General features: G+C 47.3%; 1 protein-coding gene across 1 annotated transcript in view; it reads right to left on the bottom strand.

Annotated features, from left to right (window-relative positions):
* The window catches only part of ZFYVE16 (zinc finger FYVE-type containing 16), a 73,724-nt gene that overhangs the window by 21,204 nt on the left and 33,450 nt on the right, over positions 1 to 19,070 (bottom strand). The window contains exons 6-10 of the mRNA XM_040421490.1: positions 17,746 to 17,897; positions 15,837 to 16,083; positions 14,584 to 14,709; positions 14,322 to 14,477; positions 5,305 to 5,529 (exon numbers count right to left, since the gene is read on the bottom strand). Of these exons, the coding sequence (XP_040277424.1) occupies positions 5,305 to 5,529; positions 14,322 to 14,477; positions 14,584 to 14,709; positions 15,837 to 16,083; positions 17,746 to 17,897 (906 nt within the window). The remainder of the gene's footprint in view (positions 1 to 5,304; positions 5,530 to 14,321; positions 14,478 to 14,583; positions 14,710 to 15,836; positions 16,084 to 17,745; positions 17,898 to 19,070) is intronic.

Raw genomic sequence — 19,070 nt, 5'->3', positions numbered from 1 at the left:
AGAGAGAGCTTCAGTTTGTGTACAAGCAGTAGGAGAAGCAAGCCAACCAAGAAAAAACCTGGAACACCAACCATGCCGAAATGACCCAACGGGGTTCAAACCAGCAGCTGCTCAACTGTGGTCGAACAACAATACTGGGTGGGTGCTGTGTCCCCCAATGAAGAGTGAGAAAGAGATTTTACTGGTAAGTTATACAAAAATCTCCTTTTCTCGCTCATATTCATTTGGAGACACAGGAACCGTGGGATGTCCAAAAGCAGTCCACAGGGAGGGAAAAAAACACAGCCCCATGGAAACAAGCGTCCCGGCAGGCATCTAAGAAACTGCCCCCTGCAAGACCATGCGGCCCAAGCCAGCGTCCGCCAATGCATAAGTATGCACCTGGCAAAATTTATGAATGTGTGTAAGGAGGGCCAAGCAGCCGTCTTACACAACTGAGCAGCCGAAGCGAGATTCCTCCGCGCCCAAGATGCGCCCACCGCTCTGGTGGGATAAGTCGTGACACCTAAGGCCGGAACCCTGCCTCGGGCGCGGTATGCTACAGCAATCGTAGATCGAATTTGGCGTGCGATTGCCACCTTGGAAGGCGCCAATCTCCTCCGAGATGACAATAAGAGGATCCGTACGGCGGAAGGGGCCGGAGGCTACTAAACAGATCTTCAGAGCTCTGACAACGTCCAAGGGAGTAATTCCGTTTCAGGACCCTTCGGTCTGATGGAAGTGATAGTGACCAGAAAAACTACCTTCCAGTACAGGAGTCTGGGAAACTCTCCCACATGGGCTCCAGGGAAAACCTGGAGCGCTGAGAGGACTAAACTCATATCCCAAGGCGGTAAGGGGGACGGTACAGAGTAACCGTATGAGCTACTCCATAAAGAAGGGCCTCACTGGCCCCAGGGAACCTGGGAGCGCTGGAAGGATAGAAGGCGACGACGCTTGACTAAGGCCAGACCAAGGTCCAACCCTGATTGAAAAACGACGTGGGGAAAAACGACGTGGCAGAGCACTTCGGCTTCCACAGAAACCCAGGAAGGACCTCCAGGTGCTGAATAGATCCTGGACGATGCAGGCTTGCGGATGACATCCGCCGAAAAAATCTCTTCACATAGAATGGCGGTCTTACTAGCCACGCCGGCAAACGAAGAGGCCTAAAACACTAATGGAAGACCGGACTATGAAGGAAGGACATCTCTGAGTGGCAGTGACCAGGACGTCCCCTAGAAGGAGACTAGGTCGGCGTACTACGTGCAACGGCCAATCCCCAGGGCGACTAGGATAGTCGGAATACCCTCCATCCTGATCTTACGTAGGACTCTGGGTAGGAAGGAGAAGGGGGGAAACGCAAGGAGGGAGAACCCCTACCAGGGAATCAGGGCTTCCACGCCGCAAACTTCCAGATCTCTGCTCGGGAGAGAAGGTGGTAAGCTTCCGAGACAGTCTCGAAGCCATCACGTCCACGTCCGGGTGACTCCAACGCAGAAAGCCCGCCTCGAACACCTTCCGCAATCCAGGAATTGTTCGAGGGGGAGAAGAAATAGAAGGGTGGTCCGTACCAGGAATGGAACGTCTATCATTACGGCAAGACCTGACAGCAACCCCACTCCGCCTGGTGTTGGGAGTCCCGCAGTCTACCCCTAGAATGGGCGGTGGGAAGTAAGATTACCAGAGGGCTGACGTGACTTAGACATTAGTGATGTCTTAAGAGAGGTAATATATATATATATATATATATATATATATATATACATATACATACACATACACATACACATATATACACATACATACATATACATACATATATATATATATTTCACCTGCAGAAGGAGAGATGTGGAGCGCGCCACTTCCCACCAGCCGGGTCCAGAACTCTGGAATAGAAGGCCACTAAAGAATACCCCCTGCAATGCAGATGTAGGCAGGGATTGAGCGGCTGTGCTAAAAACTCCGCCTGAGGAGGAAGCCAAGTAAGGGTGAGCCACAACTGTATCGCTAGCCCATACTCCAGAGGAGGAGAGGGCCATACCGCAGTGGCCACCAATTCAGATCTAGAAGAATCCGCCACCTGACGAAAAAGCTGTGCAGTAAGAACCATAGTATGTAGTGGTAACACAAATACCACTTTTTCAGAAGTAGGCAGCGCCTGCCTCGCCGGCGCAACTAAAAGGGAGCAGTGAGGCCATCCGTAGGAGCCATGGCACCATACTGCCCCAGTTGAGAAGAGCTAGCTTAACACTGTACCTGAAAGGCTCTGAACAGGAGCAACAGCAAGCCAGAGTTAGGGTAGAACCCCCCAACTGAGTCGGTGAACACTCGACTTGCTGAAACGTACTTCCAGAATATGCGCAATGGCATATGCACTACGTAGTGATGAGGACAATGTCCTGACCGACTGGAACCGAGGAGGCCCATGGAGAAGGGTGGTCTGTAGGACCCATAAATGTTGGTAGGCAACTCCTCTGAGGGGCAGAGGATGGCACAACCATGCGCCAAACCAGCACCGAAGACAAGAAGGATACCAAGTGGAAACAGCGACTGTATCCATCCACTGGCGGCACCCATATACCGCCGATGCAGAGCACCGGCATCCGCGGGTATTAACTGTTGCCACGCCCCAGAGAAGAAGCTAAGGCATCTAGCGCTGCGGCGTAGTTGAACTGTAGTAATCTATGATGCTCCTTGTGGAAGGGGAATGCAACAGGAAGCACGGTGATGGGGAAAGGCTAATGCATACGGCAGGTACAGAACCCAATGGAGATGCAATGCCGCCACTTACCGAAGGGGGGATGCATACGTCCAGCACCAAACCCAGTGTAACTGTACATAGTCCACCTACCGCAGGGGGCAGAACATAAGGCAAGTACTGTATCCGTAGTAGTGCAATTACGCCGCCTATGGAAGGGGTGATGCCTACGACAAATACTGCCAGCGGAAGTGGTTATGCTTACGGCAGGAATGCAACGGCAGAGAGATTACGTGTTTACGGAAGGCAATGCATATGGCGAATCCAGCACCCAGTGAGAGTGCAATTACCCCACTAAGGAAGGAGTAATGCCTACAGTAAACACTGTAACCGGTGATAATGCCAGAACGCCACGTATGGAAGAGGCTAATGCATACGGTACGTACTGTACTCAGTGAAATGCAATACCTTCCCCTAAGAAAGAGGAAAAACGCCCACTGGCGTCACTGAACAGCGCTCTAGCATCTTGTTCACCTGTAATGCCTCCGGTAAGTATTGTATGCAGCAGTGGTGCAAAACTCCACCTGAAGGAGGGGGTAATGCAGACAAGGACTGCTGACTACCGTGGATGCAATCTTAAGATTGCAACGGATTCGAGTGAGCCCGAATCACAATATTCCCCCCTCCCTCGGACCGAACCTCTCCAGGAATGGAGGGGTGTGTCTGAGCGAGACCGTAGGAAGGGGGGAGGGTGCGGAGGCGGCCGAGGAGAAGTCCTGCTCTGGCCCTCTGACGCGCAGTTCTACCGTTTAGAAGCTTGCCCGTGGCGGCTGTAGGCCACGCAGGTAGAAACACATCAACCAAACTACCCAGAGGGTGGAGTGGGAAATAGGGGTCCAACCACTAGAGTGCGTAGGTGGAGCCTTATTAACCAAACGACCCCGGAGGATGGATGAGAACTTCCAGAGGATCTCCACTGAATCGCGCCGGTGGAGGATTATCAACCAGACGACCCCGGAGGATAGAATGGAAACTTCCAGAGGTTCTGCGCTGGATGGCACAGGTGGATTTGATCAACCAGACGACCCAGGAGGGTGAAATGGGAACCTCCAGAGGTTCTGCGGGGGAAAATCGATGGCCTGGAGCAGGCATCTACTTATCTGTCTAGCCGCCATCTTCACCCTTCCTCTTGTTCCAGCAGGGTCACCCCTTCAGCTACTGGCACCGTAGTGGCAGGACGCTGGAAGAGGGACTTGGATGGGTGACCCCTTGGGGGCGGGATGCAGGGAGCGAGTCAGCCCTGGTCCACCTTGTCTTCTTGTGGGGGGAGGAGGCAGCGTGGCGAACCAACGCTGGCGTGCTCCCCCGGGGAGAAAAAGGAGGCGAGGCGACCACTGTTTCCCACCTAAAAGAAGAGAAAAAAATAAACTAAAATAAAAAATCTTCAGGAGATCCCTGCAGAGCAGGGAGGTCTTGCCTCCTATTGACACTAGAAAAAACTGAAGCTCTCTCCAGGCTGGAGGGGGTAAAGCTGCAGGGGAGGAGCTAACAGCTTTATCTAGTGTCAACGCCTCCTAGAGGACATAGCTATACCCACGGTTCCTGTGTCCCCCAATGAATATGGGCGAGAAATGATGTTTTAATATATGCAAATGAGCCTCTAGGAGTAATGGGGCGTTACCATTACACCTAGAGGCATCAGCTCTGCAACTGCAGCGCCCTCTGCATTTTGATTGACAGCGTTATTAGGTTTTCACTGCCTGGTCCTGCCAATAAAAGTGCAGAGGACGCGGCAGTTGCAGAGACAGCAGAGCATCTAGGTGTAATGGCAATGCCCCGTTGCTCCTAGAGGCTCATTTGCATATATTAAAACATCATTTTACCACCATTTTCCACAATGCGGGTACATATGAATATGGGACCAACACAGATGCCTTCAGCTGCCAAGTGCACATGTAACAGGTCAGCCAGTGTCATAGGCACAAATCTGCTGACAGATGCCCTTTATTTTTATTTTTGTATTTATGCAAAATTTGGAAAGGTGTGATTTGAGTTTCTAATACTTTCGGTTCTAAGATTTTTAAAAACAAGTTTTACCTTTTTTTAATCATTTTTAGCCCCTAAGGGCCTTGAACCTCTTCTACTATGGAAATGATGGGGTCTTGACTGACATCTGAGGGGTTAAACAACGAGGACTGACGTTATCTCTGATTGCAGTCACTACTGGCGGGTGTCAGCTTTATAACACAGCAATCATCAAACACACAGAGGAGGCATATGTCGCCAAGGGGCAATATGCAATAATAAAGGGTCCATTTTGCCCAAGGCATATACCATTATAGAGAGAATGTTACATCAATTGCATCAGGGAGAAGTGAAATTGCCCAACATCTCATGCCATCTTCTACTTCCATTTAACATTTATGGGAATAATTATCATCCCCTGTACACCAGGAAACTAGTGTTGAAAAGTGGCAAAGTTTGTTGCACAGCATGTTTGCACAAACCTTTGCAACGTTTGGAGGGTTTTGGGGGGACCCTAGCAATATGCTATTCCTCTATGGTATGAAAACTCTATTAATGAATTTCTACAATTGTATATGGCATTTGACACAACTTACCACCACTTTCAGCCCCCAGTGTCAACATTAAACGAATCGGGAAAACTTTTGCCCATGGAACCTCCATTTTCAGGATAATAACCCCACACAAGAAAGGACTATTTGGTATGGGCAGTCCGCTGAGATCCTGAAAAGTAGGTGTAAAAAACAGGAAGCCGCCATGATCCTTGCTATCCAGAAAGCTTTCAGTAAATGTAATGTTTTCCAGATTGCCAATATATTTTCCTGTTAAAAAAGAAAAATTTATTTAGACAGAATATAGGAACATATGAAACAAAAGACAGTCATTTTATCTCTACTATATGTAATTTGGGACATGAAGGTGTCACGAGACTTACCGTATTTTTCGCCCCATAAGACGCATGAAAAGTGAGGGAAAAATAGTAGCGCTCGTTAGTACCTGAAGGCTCTGTACTCACCGCTTCCTGGTCCTCGGCTGTTGGCTCTGAAGGCTGAGGACAGCGTGAGGGCGCTCTGTGACCCCACGCTGTGCGCGCCGGTTCACAGCACAGCTGATAGCAGGAGGAAGAGGATTGCGATGTAGGTGAGGAGCGGAGGCGTCCAGGAGCAGGAGAGGTAAGTGTTTTTTTTTTTTTTCTAAAACATGAGGCTGCTGGAGGCATAAGGGGGGCTGAGAGGCATAATGGCTGATATGGGGGCTGATGAGAGGCATGGGGCTTTTATCAGAGGTCTGATTGGGGGTCATTTACATTGGGGTCTGAGCTGAGGTCTGATTGGGGGTCTGATTTGAGGTCTTATTGGGGTCTTATTAACATTGGGGGTCTGATTGGGGATGTCAGCTGAGGTCTGATTAACATTGGGTGGTCTGACCTGCGGTGTAATGAAAAATATTTTTTTCTTATTGTCCTCCTCAAAAACCTAGGTGCGTCTTATGGGCCAGTGTGTCTTATAGGGCGAAAAATACGGTAATCTGCACACAAAAACTGAACTCACTGCTTCTACTATCAATCCATCTGGGATTAATGGTCAATTACTTTAAGACAATATCACCCTATGTATTATGTCTTGGTTTTAAAAGAGGACCATTTTTCACATGTTGCTAGTAGATACTTACAGTATGTAGCCCAATAAATAATTCTGGAGCATCTATTCCCATAATGCTATATTGTAACCTTCCCTCCTAGATATTTATGAATAAACAACTGGGTGTAACCATTATTTGCAATGCGTATATAGTCCGGATTTAATGTAACGGAATCCGCTGCTAATGTTAATTAATGGAGCTATTCACACGGGCGATTTATTTCCATCTGTATTTGAACTCTGCAGCATGTCCAAGTTTTGTGCAGATTTGTTTCCAAATACGCACATTGCAGTATGTGCAGTGCATAAATAATGAAGGAAGAAATACGCATGTAGGCTACTTTCACACTAGCGTTCGGAGCGGATCCGTCTGATGTTTCATCAGACGGATCCGCTCCGATAATGCAGACGTTCGCATCCGTTCAGAACGGATGCGTCTGCATTAAAACTTAGAAAATTTTCTAAGTGTGAAAGTTGTCTGAGCGGATCCGTTCAGACTTTACATTGAAAGTCAATGGGGAACGGATCCGCTTGAAGATTGAGCCATATAGTGTCATCTTCAAGCGGATCCGTCCCCATTGACTTACATTGTAAGTGTGGACGGATCCGCTCGCCTCCGCACGGCCAGGCGGACACCCGAACGCTGCAAGCAGCGTTCAGGTGTCCGCTCACTGAGCGGAGCGGAGGCTGAACGCTGGCAGGCGGATGCATTCTCAGTGGATCCGCCTCCACTGAGAATGCATTGGGGCCAGACGGATGCGTTCGGGGCCGCTCGTGAGCCCCTTCAAACGGTGCGCACGAGCGGACACCCGAACGCTAGTGTGAAAGTAGCCTAAATCCTGATGGTATATCATCAGGATCCTGAGCCAGAATACTGACGGATTTCAATACGCTCGTCTGAAAGCGGCCTTACCCTTCTCATCAGGGTATGTCCCTACACTGTCTGAGACTGTCAGCACTGACTGTGACAACATGGGATGAGAAGAAAGATAAAAAGAAGTCTGTGAAGACTGGCAATATGCAAAGGAGCAGGGCAGGAAAAAAAGAAAAATAAAAAACACTCCATAAAATAACGGTTGGAAGAAGACCGACTGAAAATGATGTCTGGGAAGGCACACCAGGATATGAAGGACCACAGAACTGCAGCTGTGGCAAATCCTGTCTCCCATAGGGGCAAAGAAATAGGGGTGCCAGAAGGAACAAGCCCAAATGCCATGCCTGGCCGCGGCTGCCAGAAAGAGAACACTCCGGCAGGACAATGACGAAGAAGTCAGGGTTGGATAACCAGGACATCTGGAATGACAATGGTCCCCAGAAAAAAAACGGAGGGAGGTGCATCCAAATAGAAAAGGGTCTGTAGGATCAGGGTACGTATGAAACCTGGTCAAACCCAAGGAGTGTTCCCTAAGGAGAATGGCAATGTGGTAGGCAGAGGCAAGTAGAGGATTGGAAACTGTCTGAGACTCCACAGAAGACTGCCTGGACCGGCAGACCTAACCTGAAGGAAAAATATTGGGGATAGGTAGAAACAATGTTGATGCCTGAAACAAACAGTGTGTAGACTCATCAGACTATATACTACCATATATCTCCGCCTGAAGAAGCAGAGAATCTGGTTATCAGAGAAATGCACAAAATGGCCAGATAGCAACCAGAGATGGCATACTCCGCCAGGAGGGCAGTGTGATGTGGATGCCCACTGCCAAGAAAGTAACAGAAAAAAACGGCGATACAGACAAAATAGCAGCAGCACAGCACTCCAAAGCATAAATGGGCAATATGAGAACCCAATGAATATGGAGACCGGCCAAGTAGAGAGAAACCATATCTGGGGGGAATGCAACTACTGGCCTTGTGGAAGCGGAGAAGTAGAAAAGGGTGTTGCGTCTCAGCTATTAGAGGTGACAGCAAGGACAGTACAACCGCTGTACCGGATGAGGGGAGCAATGCAGACAACTCACATATGCAAACTGAGTACGTGATTACCCAATCTCCTAAATAAGGTAATGCTGATGCTGTCACAGCATCAATTGTAAGCGCCAATGCCCGCTTGTGAAGGGTACAAAGCGGTAAACTATGGCAGTTATAGAGTAGACGGAGTGGCACTGCACTTAACGAAGCAAATCCCTCTTTTATATTAAGGAAAGCGTCACCGGAGTACTTGGCGGAGATATATGCGGCATTTAGCTGCTAACAATGGTGCTCAGCCCAACGTGTAACCAGATTGTTACTGTTGCAATATACTTATACGTGAAAAAGACAAAGGGCGGCACTCACCAGTTCTTGCAGAGGTAATTTCTTTATTCCATTTCAATATGAGGTAGGGAGCAGACTACATACATGTGTGCATCAGCAGGGTTAGGCGACGGCCGTTTCGCACCTCAGCGCTTCGTCTGGCCCATCACAAAGCGGTAAACTAGTGCCATAGAAATGGCTAGGTTATGCCAGGTAAAGAAATCCGTACTGGTGCACACCAGACATGAGCAGCCCCATTAGCTACAGCATGCCATGCTATTGGCAGATGACCAGTGCCATTAGGAATGAGTGGACTTGTCAGCTATAGCACCAAGTGCAGCATAACACACACCTGTTGGATCTACATCACCCAATGCTACTATAAAACGAAGAAGGGGGTTCTGCCAGTATGGTCTTTGTTGGCCGGGCATGGGAATAATGACAGGGAAGATGGGCGGCGGGGACTTTGTTCGGAACAGAACCAGATAAATCCAAAGGTTACGTTTTTGGTTTTTTTTGTTGCCGATTTATATATTTAGCCACTGATGAAGGGGTGTAGACCCTGAAACGCGTTTGGTGCTGATACTGGACATTGGACATTGTTGCTGATGAAATTATTTATGGATACCTGATGCTACATCCCCGTAGATACTTGTACCTCTAAGCTAATGACAGCGGAGGCGGAGGGAAAGTAGGACCCAGGACACTGAGGACGTTCTCCAGGAAGCGGCTGTAGAGTCACGTGGGACGGTACGTCTGACTCTGAAACCACGCGGGACGCCGCGCAGGGTAAAGCCGAACTGGACGCCGCGCAGGGTAAGCTGAAATAAGGAGCGTCTACAACTGACAGCCGGAGAACTCAGGAGCGGTAATGTACCATATTAGCACTGTCTAACAAATACTGTGTACCTGAATCGAGGGGGACTATATCCTAAACCAAATATACTAATACGATCCTGCTACTAACCACCTGTTGCTGTCCACCTAATATCATCTGGATTCTGTTTATCATAGCATTTATGGGACATAGCAGGTCCGTGCAGTATATATGAATCTAGCAGGCCTGTGTAATATATATCCAACCATCTGACAAGTATATTGTGGACCTATTAGTTACACTATTGTCTTCTATGGAGAGTGTGGACTTCTAATTCAGTCTTCGTCTGGATCCTATTTAGCGGGTTGTGCAATATACAGTAGGCTTGCGCAATCAAGCAGCATATGTACAAGTTTTGGACATATGAGACATTTGCATTTTATGTCTGGTGTTTGATATTGCTGTGCCAATATATTATTTTATTAACATTGTTTTAATATCATTGTTTTATGTGGATCTATTTATGCAATCTTATTAATTGTTCCCATTTAGTGAGTGCCCTTCCACATTTCAATTTTATATATTTAATTCCATTCCATAATTCATTATTTCAACCTTAAGCCCCAGCCACATTAAGTGGAGAGACAAGGAAAAGGTTATAAATGGGGGGTGGAGGAGAGAGTATGGGTGTGAGAGTTTCATGCCCGAGAGACACAGTTCCCGCCCCCCAAAACAGCCCAGAAGCTACAGCCTACTAGGCTGCAAAGTCGGGGCCGACCAGAAGGACTTCCAGCCGAAACAGATTGCAAGGAAGGAGCGGGAGTTCCAGCGGGGGACGAGGAAGGCCTGAGACGGGCATGCCCTGAAGAGAAAGGCAGCGGCCATCCCAGGAGGGCCCGGGAGGAAGGTGAGGGGGCTGGGGCCTGTGTGGGTTTGGCACCACAAGCCCCCATTTTCCTGTGTGTTCACTGGCGAAAACAGGAGAATGGGGGCCGGGCCAACAGGGAAAAATTAATCATGTAGAACCCAGGGACAGGAAACAAGAAGAAGGTAAGATACTTACCTATCTGACGGCTTCTCCCCACCCTCACTCCAGCCGTGTCACCATCATTGGTGTGCGGCCCCTTGGGAGGGCAGCTATACCGGGAACAGGGGAGGCTACCTGAAGTGGTGGTTAAGGTGACACGATCGCTGGCGAGTAACATCGGATTTGAGATCCGCTATTTCTTCTTGCCTTCTAGAGGTGGAGAACAAGCATCAGGCTTTGGGATGTGCTGGTCTCCCCTCTCGTGTGCGGGAAAACAGGTGGTTTAAGACTAAGCTAAAATTGATTAGCTCAGTGAGAGGAGGAGCTAACACTTTTCAGCTTAGTGTCGCCTCCTAGTGGCAGCAGCAATACCCATGGTGTTCTGTGCCCCCCAATGATACGAGCGAGAAAATTCACTTTGGTGTCAATTTGCAAATTTAAAGAAGAAACTGTAGTAAGAAAAAAAAGATTTTTTTTCCAATTTTCCCCAAATAAAATGAAAATAAAAAAAAATATCAAATTAATAGATTAATAAACAGCCCTGTGTGTCACAAAACAAATACAAAAATTATTTTAACAGCCCAACGAATAAAAAGTTTGGGGCGCTCTAAATCAGGCCTGGTCAAAATGAGGTTACAGCTCCCAAACAGCACTTGCACTGAAGCGAGACCAGGCAGAAGACAGGGAAGACTGTTCGTGGTGTATCCCATTGTATGCCGATAGGTCACAACCTTATATTGGGGGTATACACTGGGAGATCATCCTGTCGTATCCACCCAAAGGAAGGCTCTTGACATCTTGCGCTTAGAGTCTTACTAATGCTTACTAAAATGGGCGTCCGCAGGGGGGGTGCAAGTGCCCCCCCCTGGCCCGCAGCAAACTAACCTAGTACTACTTAAGTTACTACTATTTTGATGCGGGCGGCCGCCGGCTGACTAACAACAGCACTGACTGAGTGAAAGCGCACACCCGGCCTGAAAGAGTGAGGAGGGGGCGGGGCCCGCGGCCGCTCTGAGCTCCGCTGCCTGGCCTGCCTGTCCTGCCTGTCTCTAGACTCTGCAGACAGTGGCTGCTGGAGCGTGCCGCAGGCTCGCAGCTGCCGCACAGCACAGGCACTGAACGTGATGTTGCCAGTGAGCTCCGCTCCCAGAGTAGAGCCTGCCTGTCACTGACCCCGAGCCAAGTTCGGTAACGGTTCCAACATCAAGTTAGTTTCCTATTCCAACACAACAGTCACAGAAGTAGTAAGTTAACGTTATTACAGGAATTTATATTGTACAAAGAAAAAGAAAGATAACATAACAACAAGTGGATGGATCATGATGACATGGTGGATGATGGCACTGGCAGTGTCAGCAGCACATCTCTCCCACTCCATCTCATGGGCCAGACCAGTGGCAGACATGGGATCCATCATGTATCCCATGTCTGCCACTGGTCTGGCCCATGAGATGGAGTGGGAGAAATGTGTCTGGGGGGTGAGAGATGTGCTGCTGACACTGGCCCATGGAGGGGCCCGAGCCCGAGGGGGAGAAATGTGCCATTCAGAGGGGGGTGGAGGGTCACGGGTGGGAAGTGGGCTGCCATGATGGAGGGGGGGGGGGGGGAAACAATGTGACGCGAAGGGGGTGATGCAAAAAGAAGGGGGTGATGACGGGTCACGTGACATGGAGGGGGAGAAATGTGACATTAAGGCCGGGGCCCTTTTAACTGGCACATTATTAGGTTGCACTATGGGGTCACTTCTTACTGGCACATTATTGGGGGGCACTATAGGGGCATCTACTGAGGGCGAGGCTACAAAGAAGTGGTATGTTATATGGAGGGCTCTGTACAGTAGTATTTTATACTGGGACACATTATGGTGGGTACTATGGGGAAGGGGGAGAGGAGTACTATGGGGTCATCTACGGGGGCCACTAAGAAGGGGTATTTTATGCTTGCAAATTATGGGGGACACTGAGGGCATCTACTGGGGCACTATATAGGGGCATTTTATACTGGTACATTATGGGGGCACTAGGAGGAAGGTGGGAGAGGAGCACTATGGGGCATTTACTGGGGGCACTATATAGGGGTATTTTATACTGGTACATTATGGGGGGCACTATGGGAACATTAGCTCAACTGGGGGCATTACAAGGGGGTATTTTTTGCACTGTCTAATATAAGGAGAATTAGTTCTACTGGGGGGGCATTATGATGGGCTTTATTACTCCCCCATGGTATGACCCCCTAGTAGCAGCACCAGCCTCTCCCTGCTCTGCTATCCCTCTGCCCCTTCTCCAAATCCTTATTATGAAATCTTTCTCATTAGGATAAAACACAACAACATCAGCTCCGCCGAGCCCCCGGCCAAAGTGTTGAAGTGGTGTCTGAGATCCCAAAGGGCCAAGTCAAGTAATTGTAAGTTTTCATGCAAAATATATTTATGTTCTACACATATAGCTTACACTGTGCCATACAATATACAGTTTCTTCTGTATGAACGTCCACAAATTAAATCTCCAAACTGATTGATGAACCAGATGTGTGGGCCAGCCACGATTAAACCTATTATTGTTTTTATTGATGAGAGTACTCCCTGAGTGTTAGGTGTGGGGTGACCAGGCGGTATATGAAGGGGCAATACTGGTATTATATGGACAGCAGATATGGCATCCTCTGGGCAGTACTGTCTATGGTCAATTCATCCTTCAGAAGCTCCCTGACTGCCACCTGCTTGGCTATCAGTGAGTGACAGTCAGTCAGTGTCAGGCTACTTTCACACTAGCGTTCGGGTGTCCGCTCGTGCGCACCGTTTGAAGGGGCTCACGAGCGGCCCCGAACGCATCCGTCTGGCCCCAATGCATTCTCAGTGGAGGCGGATCCACTGAGAATGCATCCGCCTGCCAGCGTTCAGCCTCCGCTCCGCTCGGTGAGCGGACACCTGAACGCTGCTTGCAGCGTTCGGGTGTCCGCCTGGCCGTGCGGAGGCGAGCGGATCCGTCCAGACTTATAATGGAAGTCAATGGGGACGGATCCGCTTGAAGATGACACTATATGGCTCAATCTTCAAGCGGATCCGTTCCCCATTGACTTTCAATGTAAAGTCTGAACGGATCCGCTCAGACAACTTTCACACTTAGAAAATTTTCTAAGTTTTAATGCAGACGCATCCGTTCTGAACGGATGCGAACGTCTGCATTATCGGAGCGGATCCGTCTGATGAAACATCAGACGGATCCGCTCCGAACGCTAGTGTGAAAGTAGCCTCACAGTGTGACTACTGAGTCACTCCCTGACCCTGAGTGTTAGGTGTTGGGCGAGTCACTGATAGCCAAGCAGCAGGCAGTGAAGTGCAATGAGAGCCAGGCCAAGCAGGTGGCAGTCAGGGTGCTGTTGAAGGATGACCATAGACAGTACTGCCCAAAGGATGCCATCTCTGCTGTCCATATACCAGGCAGTATTGCCCCTTCAATCATATACCGCCTGCCCGCCTGGTCAGGGTGACCAGGCCGGCAGGCGGTATATGAAGGGGTAATACTGGTGGTAGGCCTGGTATTCTGCAGACCATCTGCTTGTAAGTTACATATGACAATGTGGATACAACTTTGTATTCCTGGCACTTATAATATCCATTTAAGCTTTTCCATCACGTTGCACAGCTCATACATTATTATACTTTGTGATAATTAATATGCCCCTCCCCTTCATTACATTCTCAGAAACAAGCAGAGCATGGATGTCAATAAAATTATGCCCCCCCCTGGAAAAATTTCTGCGGACGCCCATGCTTACTAATCACTTAGTAATGCTGATGTGCCCAGAGCAGCTGAATGGCCGAGGCTCTTAGAATACCCACCCTTTCCTATTTTCAGAAGGACATGGAAACAAACTGTAACCAGGCTGTACCTTTCTGTGCCTCCTTGTAGATGTTCACCAGAAGTTTAAATACATCCTTAGGAACGGAGTCTTCATTCGGCAAGCAATTCAATATTATGACAATTTCAGCTTGGCCTAATCCATGCAATCCATTAGTTGAGAAAAACCAGCATTTTTCTGAAGCATCTGAAGAGAATACAAAAGATGGAATTCACTATTTTCTTTGTGTGTCACATAAAAGGCACGGAGGACACGTGTATACCTAAGAAAGCTTCGCTTTGTTTGTACTTACAAGTTACTAGCTTGAGATTAACAAGCAGATTTGCATTTAGGATAAATGTTAATGTATTAGACCCATATTCTTCCAAAAGCGACATGACTCCTGCATGAGTTGGTCTATTTTCACAGCACACAGCATCTGAAACAAATAAGTGTGCAAGAGGTCAATAGTGCTGGATCGGTGTGAGTAATCAGCATAAATTATTTTTTTTTTTAAACAGGGACAAAAGCCCAAATTAATATAAAAAAAAAATCAAAATTAAAAAGGACACCTGTCAGCAAATTTGTACCTATGAAACTGGCTGACCTGTTCCATGTGCGCTTGGCAGCTGAAGGCATCTTTGTTGGTCCCATTTTCATGTGTGTCCTCATTGCTGAGAAAAAAATGTAAAGAGGTCCTTTCACCACTTCTGACATGTCTGTTTTAATAGCTTGCAATCCCCATGTAATAACAGTTCTGTAGCATCTATTCTTATGTCTGCATGTTGTACCATTCCTCTATTATTTCTACTAGAAGTTATGAATTGCTAGCAGTCTGCAGTAAGGGTACAGAGGGGAGGTAACCAGTTGGGGGGGGGGGGGGGGTAATCCTTGCACAGTCTGAAAATGGCAGCACTGACTGGATAGAGTCAATCAGGCAGGGACACCCCCACCAACTGGTTACCTCCTCTCTGTACCTTTACTGCAGACTGCTAGTAATTCACTAACTTCTAGTAGAAATAATAAAGGGATAGCACAACATAGAGCCATAAGAATAGATGATCCAGAATTGTTATTACATGGGGATTGCAAGCTATTAAAACACACGTCAGAAGTGGTGAAAGGTCCTCTTTAATATATGCAAATGACCCTCCAGGCGCAACAGCGGTGCTGCCATTACACCTAGAGACTCTGCTCTCTCTGCAACAACAATGCCCTCTGCACTTTGATTGACAGAGCCAGGCATGATGACATTTTCTCTGCCTGTCCTTGTCAATCAAAATGGAGAGGGCTCAGCAGTTGCTGGGAAAGCAGAGCCTCTAGGTGTAACAGCAACGCCCCCATTGCTCCTAGAGGCTCATTTGCATATATTAAAACATCATTTTTCTCAGCAATGTGGGCACATATGAACAATGGACCAACACAGATTCCTTCAAAGGGATGAAAAATTGGCATTACAGATGCGGAGAAGATTTCGAGTGCATCTTTTTATAATGTTCCATAAAATATTCAGAATCAACATCCTATCGATAGCAGCGTAAAAGGGACAAGCTGCACAGCAATTACCTTCACTTTCTCCAACCGTCATTAACAGGGGAGGCAGACCTGTTTCATCGTCTGGAATAAGGCTGACTTCTCGGCTCACACACTTCTCAATGCAGCAAAGCATCCTGTGGTCTGATGCAGAAGACACTTTGAAGGCACTAGCTGTTTCATCAGCTGCAGATACCTGAGCTAAGGGCACTTCATATGTGGGCTCTGGTTTTTCTGTGTCATCAGATTGCTTTGAACCATCCTGAAAGGATTCAACAGCCTGTGGATAGAAATTTAGCATTTACTAATGTGACGGTTTCTAATATCAGTGACACAACACAATGACCCCACCTATTGTTCCTTACTTCTAGTTCAGAGCAGGTCTACCCCAATCGCTGATCTAATCTACTACATTACATGAGAATCCTGCCAGTTAGGGCTCATGCACACGACCACAGCATGTTTTGCGGTCTGCAAATTGCGGATCCACAAAACACAGTTACCGGCCATGTCGTTCCGCATTTTGCGGAACGGAACATCCTGCCCTCTGTGGAACAGTCCTATAGGAAATGTTACACTATTTTTTTTGCGGGAGCCTCAGAATGGACATTCAGATGCAGACAGCACACGGTGTGTTGCCTGCCCCTTTTGCTGCCCCACTGAAGTGAATGGGTCCGCATCCAACCCACGAAAAATGCGGATCGGATGCAGAACAAAATTATACGGCCATGTGCATGAGCCCTTATTCTGCATCAGAGACAACAAAAATAACTATTTTACAACTTAATTCTAATAACAAAAAGTGCAAGCAGAAAAATACACACACAGGTTTTCATTTAGCAAGTACATACAATTTCTAAGATCTCTGCCTGCAGTCATTTAATAGGAACTTTGACTGTTTACTTCCAGTGGATGAAAATCTGTCCTGGTCATCATAAAGGTGCAAGTCATGCTGCAGGGTGCATGAATACAGCATTTGAGGCATATACATAGAAGTATATGCCTCAAGTAAAGTTGTTTTTTTTTACTGCAAGACACACCTAGGATTTAGAGGAGGAAAATAAGAAAAAACCTGGACTCAACGCTTCTTCCGGGCCCCGCACAGTGTCAGGTAGTAGTGCGCGGTCAGGACACCACAGTGGGATCCGGAAAAAGACTAGGGGAAGAGGGTAACATTTTTTTTGGGGGGGGGGGGGGAGTGCGTCTTATAGTCTAAAAAATACGGTATACCTCCGATGCATGTCACTGTATGGCCATAAAGTGGCATATGTCATCCATGTGCGAATATGTGTACATAAAAAAACATGTTTTTTGTGTGGAATGTCTCTGTATGAAATAACGTGGAAGACAGCGCTATTTCATACAGCAGAAAAAAAGGTATACATATACTGGCCTAATGGAGGCCAAAAGGACATGGAGAAAAAAGGGCCTATGGGTGTGTTTGAAAGATAATGTCCCATACAGACATTACAAATGCATTGTGAATGTACCCTATGGGTATACTCCCAAAGAACAGAAACTGCAACATAAAACTCTGCATGAGTTGCATGCAAATTTGTTTTGGATTTTGCTGCAGATTTCACCTCATGCATTGAAAAGGTCGATTTCCGCCCAGATCTTTCCCAGTGTGGGTGAGATTTGGTAAAGTCTCAACCACATTGCTTCTACTGTGCATTTTTTCTGCCTGTAACTTCAAGGCAGACATTCTACAGCGTATCTATACTCTTACCTCTTTCACACAAGCATGTCCTAACTGGGAAACGCGCTCCATGTGTTGACCACATTTCCTGGACCGAACACTGCTCCTCTGACCCGAACTCCTAGCATCATAATGACGCTATGGGTTCCTACCTGACCATGGGTCTTTATTGTACTTGTGAACCTGTTTATTGCTCTGTTGATCACACAAGTAAATGACATTGATGATGACCAACGATCTCACCATGGCAGAATCTGGTGAAACTGGAGTAACTGGACTGGAGTCTTGGGCAGCCTTCTTGCCAACAGCAGCAAGTTTACTTGTGTCTGCAACTTCTCCATTAGGTAATAAGCCATCTGCAAACCACACTCTTTTCTGTTCCTTTGGATTCATTCCTGAGGACGGAAAAAGTTACAATGAAGCACAAATCAGACACTCATCCATCTGATCCAAAAACAGGGCTTAGTACACTGGCATTGACCTCCTCCTAAATCACCAATATCCAGAGGCTTGAGGAAGATCTCCCATGCTATATGAAGGTAGGAGAAGCAGCGTCTGCATTGAGGTGCAGCTATTCACAATAAACCTGGATCCTAATCAGGTTTGTGGAAGTCAGTAAGATCTGCTTGTAGCCAGTTAATACCAATAAAGCAGAAAAGTAATCACGTACCAAGTTCAGCATAACCCGACTTGTTCTAACCACCGAGAGGCATAACACAAGTATAAATCGGACGCAACACTGTACGATGATCTAGGAAAATACTCCGGCTGCTTTTCCTTTAACGAGGCCCTGACAACTTTCTTCACAATTGTTCAAAATGAATACTTGTATTTTCCTTTGTTTGAACTCCACATTTTGCAGTTTCTCTGTTATTCCTCCTCAAAATGCATGAAATGATCCTGGCACATACGAGACAATGATTGGCTGCAATGTAAGTCAAATGTGGGATCAATCCCACCATCAACGAAACTGGTTGATGAGGCGGTCCGATTTTTATCTCGAGCGCAATGGCAAATGATTGGCCGAAACAAGCCAATCATGCCGCGCACATGCAGTTTGACCACCAACAGCTGAAATTTGCCAAAGTGGAAAGTCTACCATTCGCCATCGTGAACGATGGTCAGCGCTATTTTTCTTCTAATGACAGTTGGCCGTTTTGGTCAAATTTAATCTCATGTACATGGGCAGCGTAGACTTGCAACTGGGTGCTACCATTCCCCCTGTCAAAGAGTTGTGTCCCTACCGTCTACTTTCCTATAGGTGCTGACAGTATCTATAGGAACAAACGCTATTGAGGAGAATATTAGCTCCCAGTTGTGCATTCAGGGCTCATGCACACGACCGTATGTATTTTGAGGTCTGCAAAAAATGGATTCACAAAAAAAAGTCCTATCCCTGTCCATAATGCGGACAATAATAGGACAAGTTAAAAAAAAAAATTGGCAGACCCATTGAAATGAGCAGTTCCGCATAAGGTCCGCAAAAAAACAAATAAAAAGCAAAACAAACGGACATGGAAAGAAAATGCGTTTGTGTGCATGAGCCCTTACTTAAATATTTCCAGGAG

This window comes from Bufo bufo, chromosome 2 (genome assembly GCF_905171765.1).
Source record: "Bufo bufo chromosome 2, aBufBuf1.1, whole genome shotgun sequence".
NCBI lineage: Eukaryota > Metazoa > Chordata > Amphibia > Anura > Bufonidae > Bufo > Bufo bufo.
The sequence above is the reverse complement of the archived record's forward strand: the minus strand, read 5'-3'. Positions and strand labels throughout refer to the sequence as shown.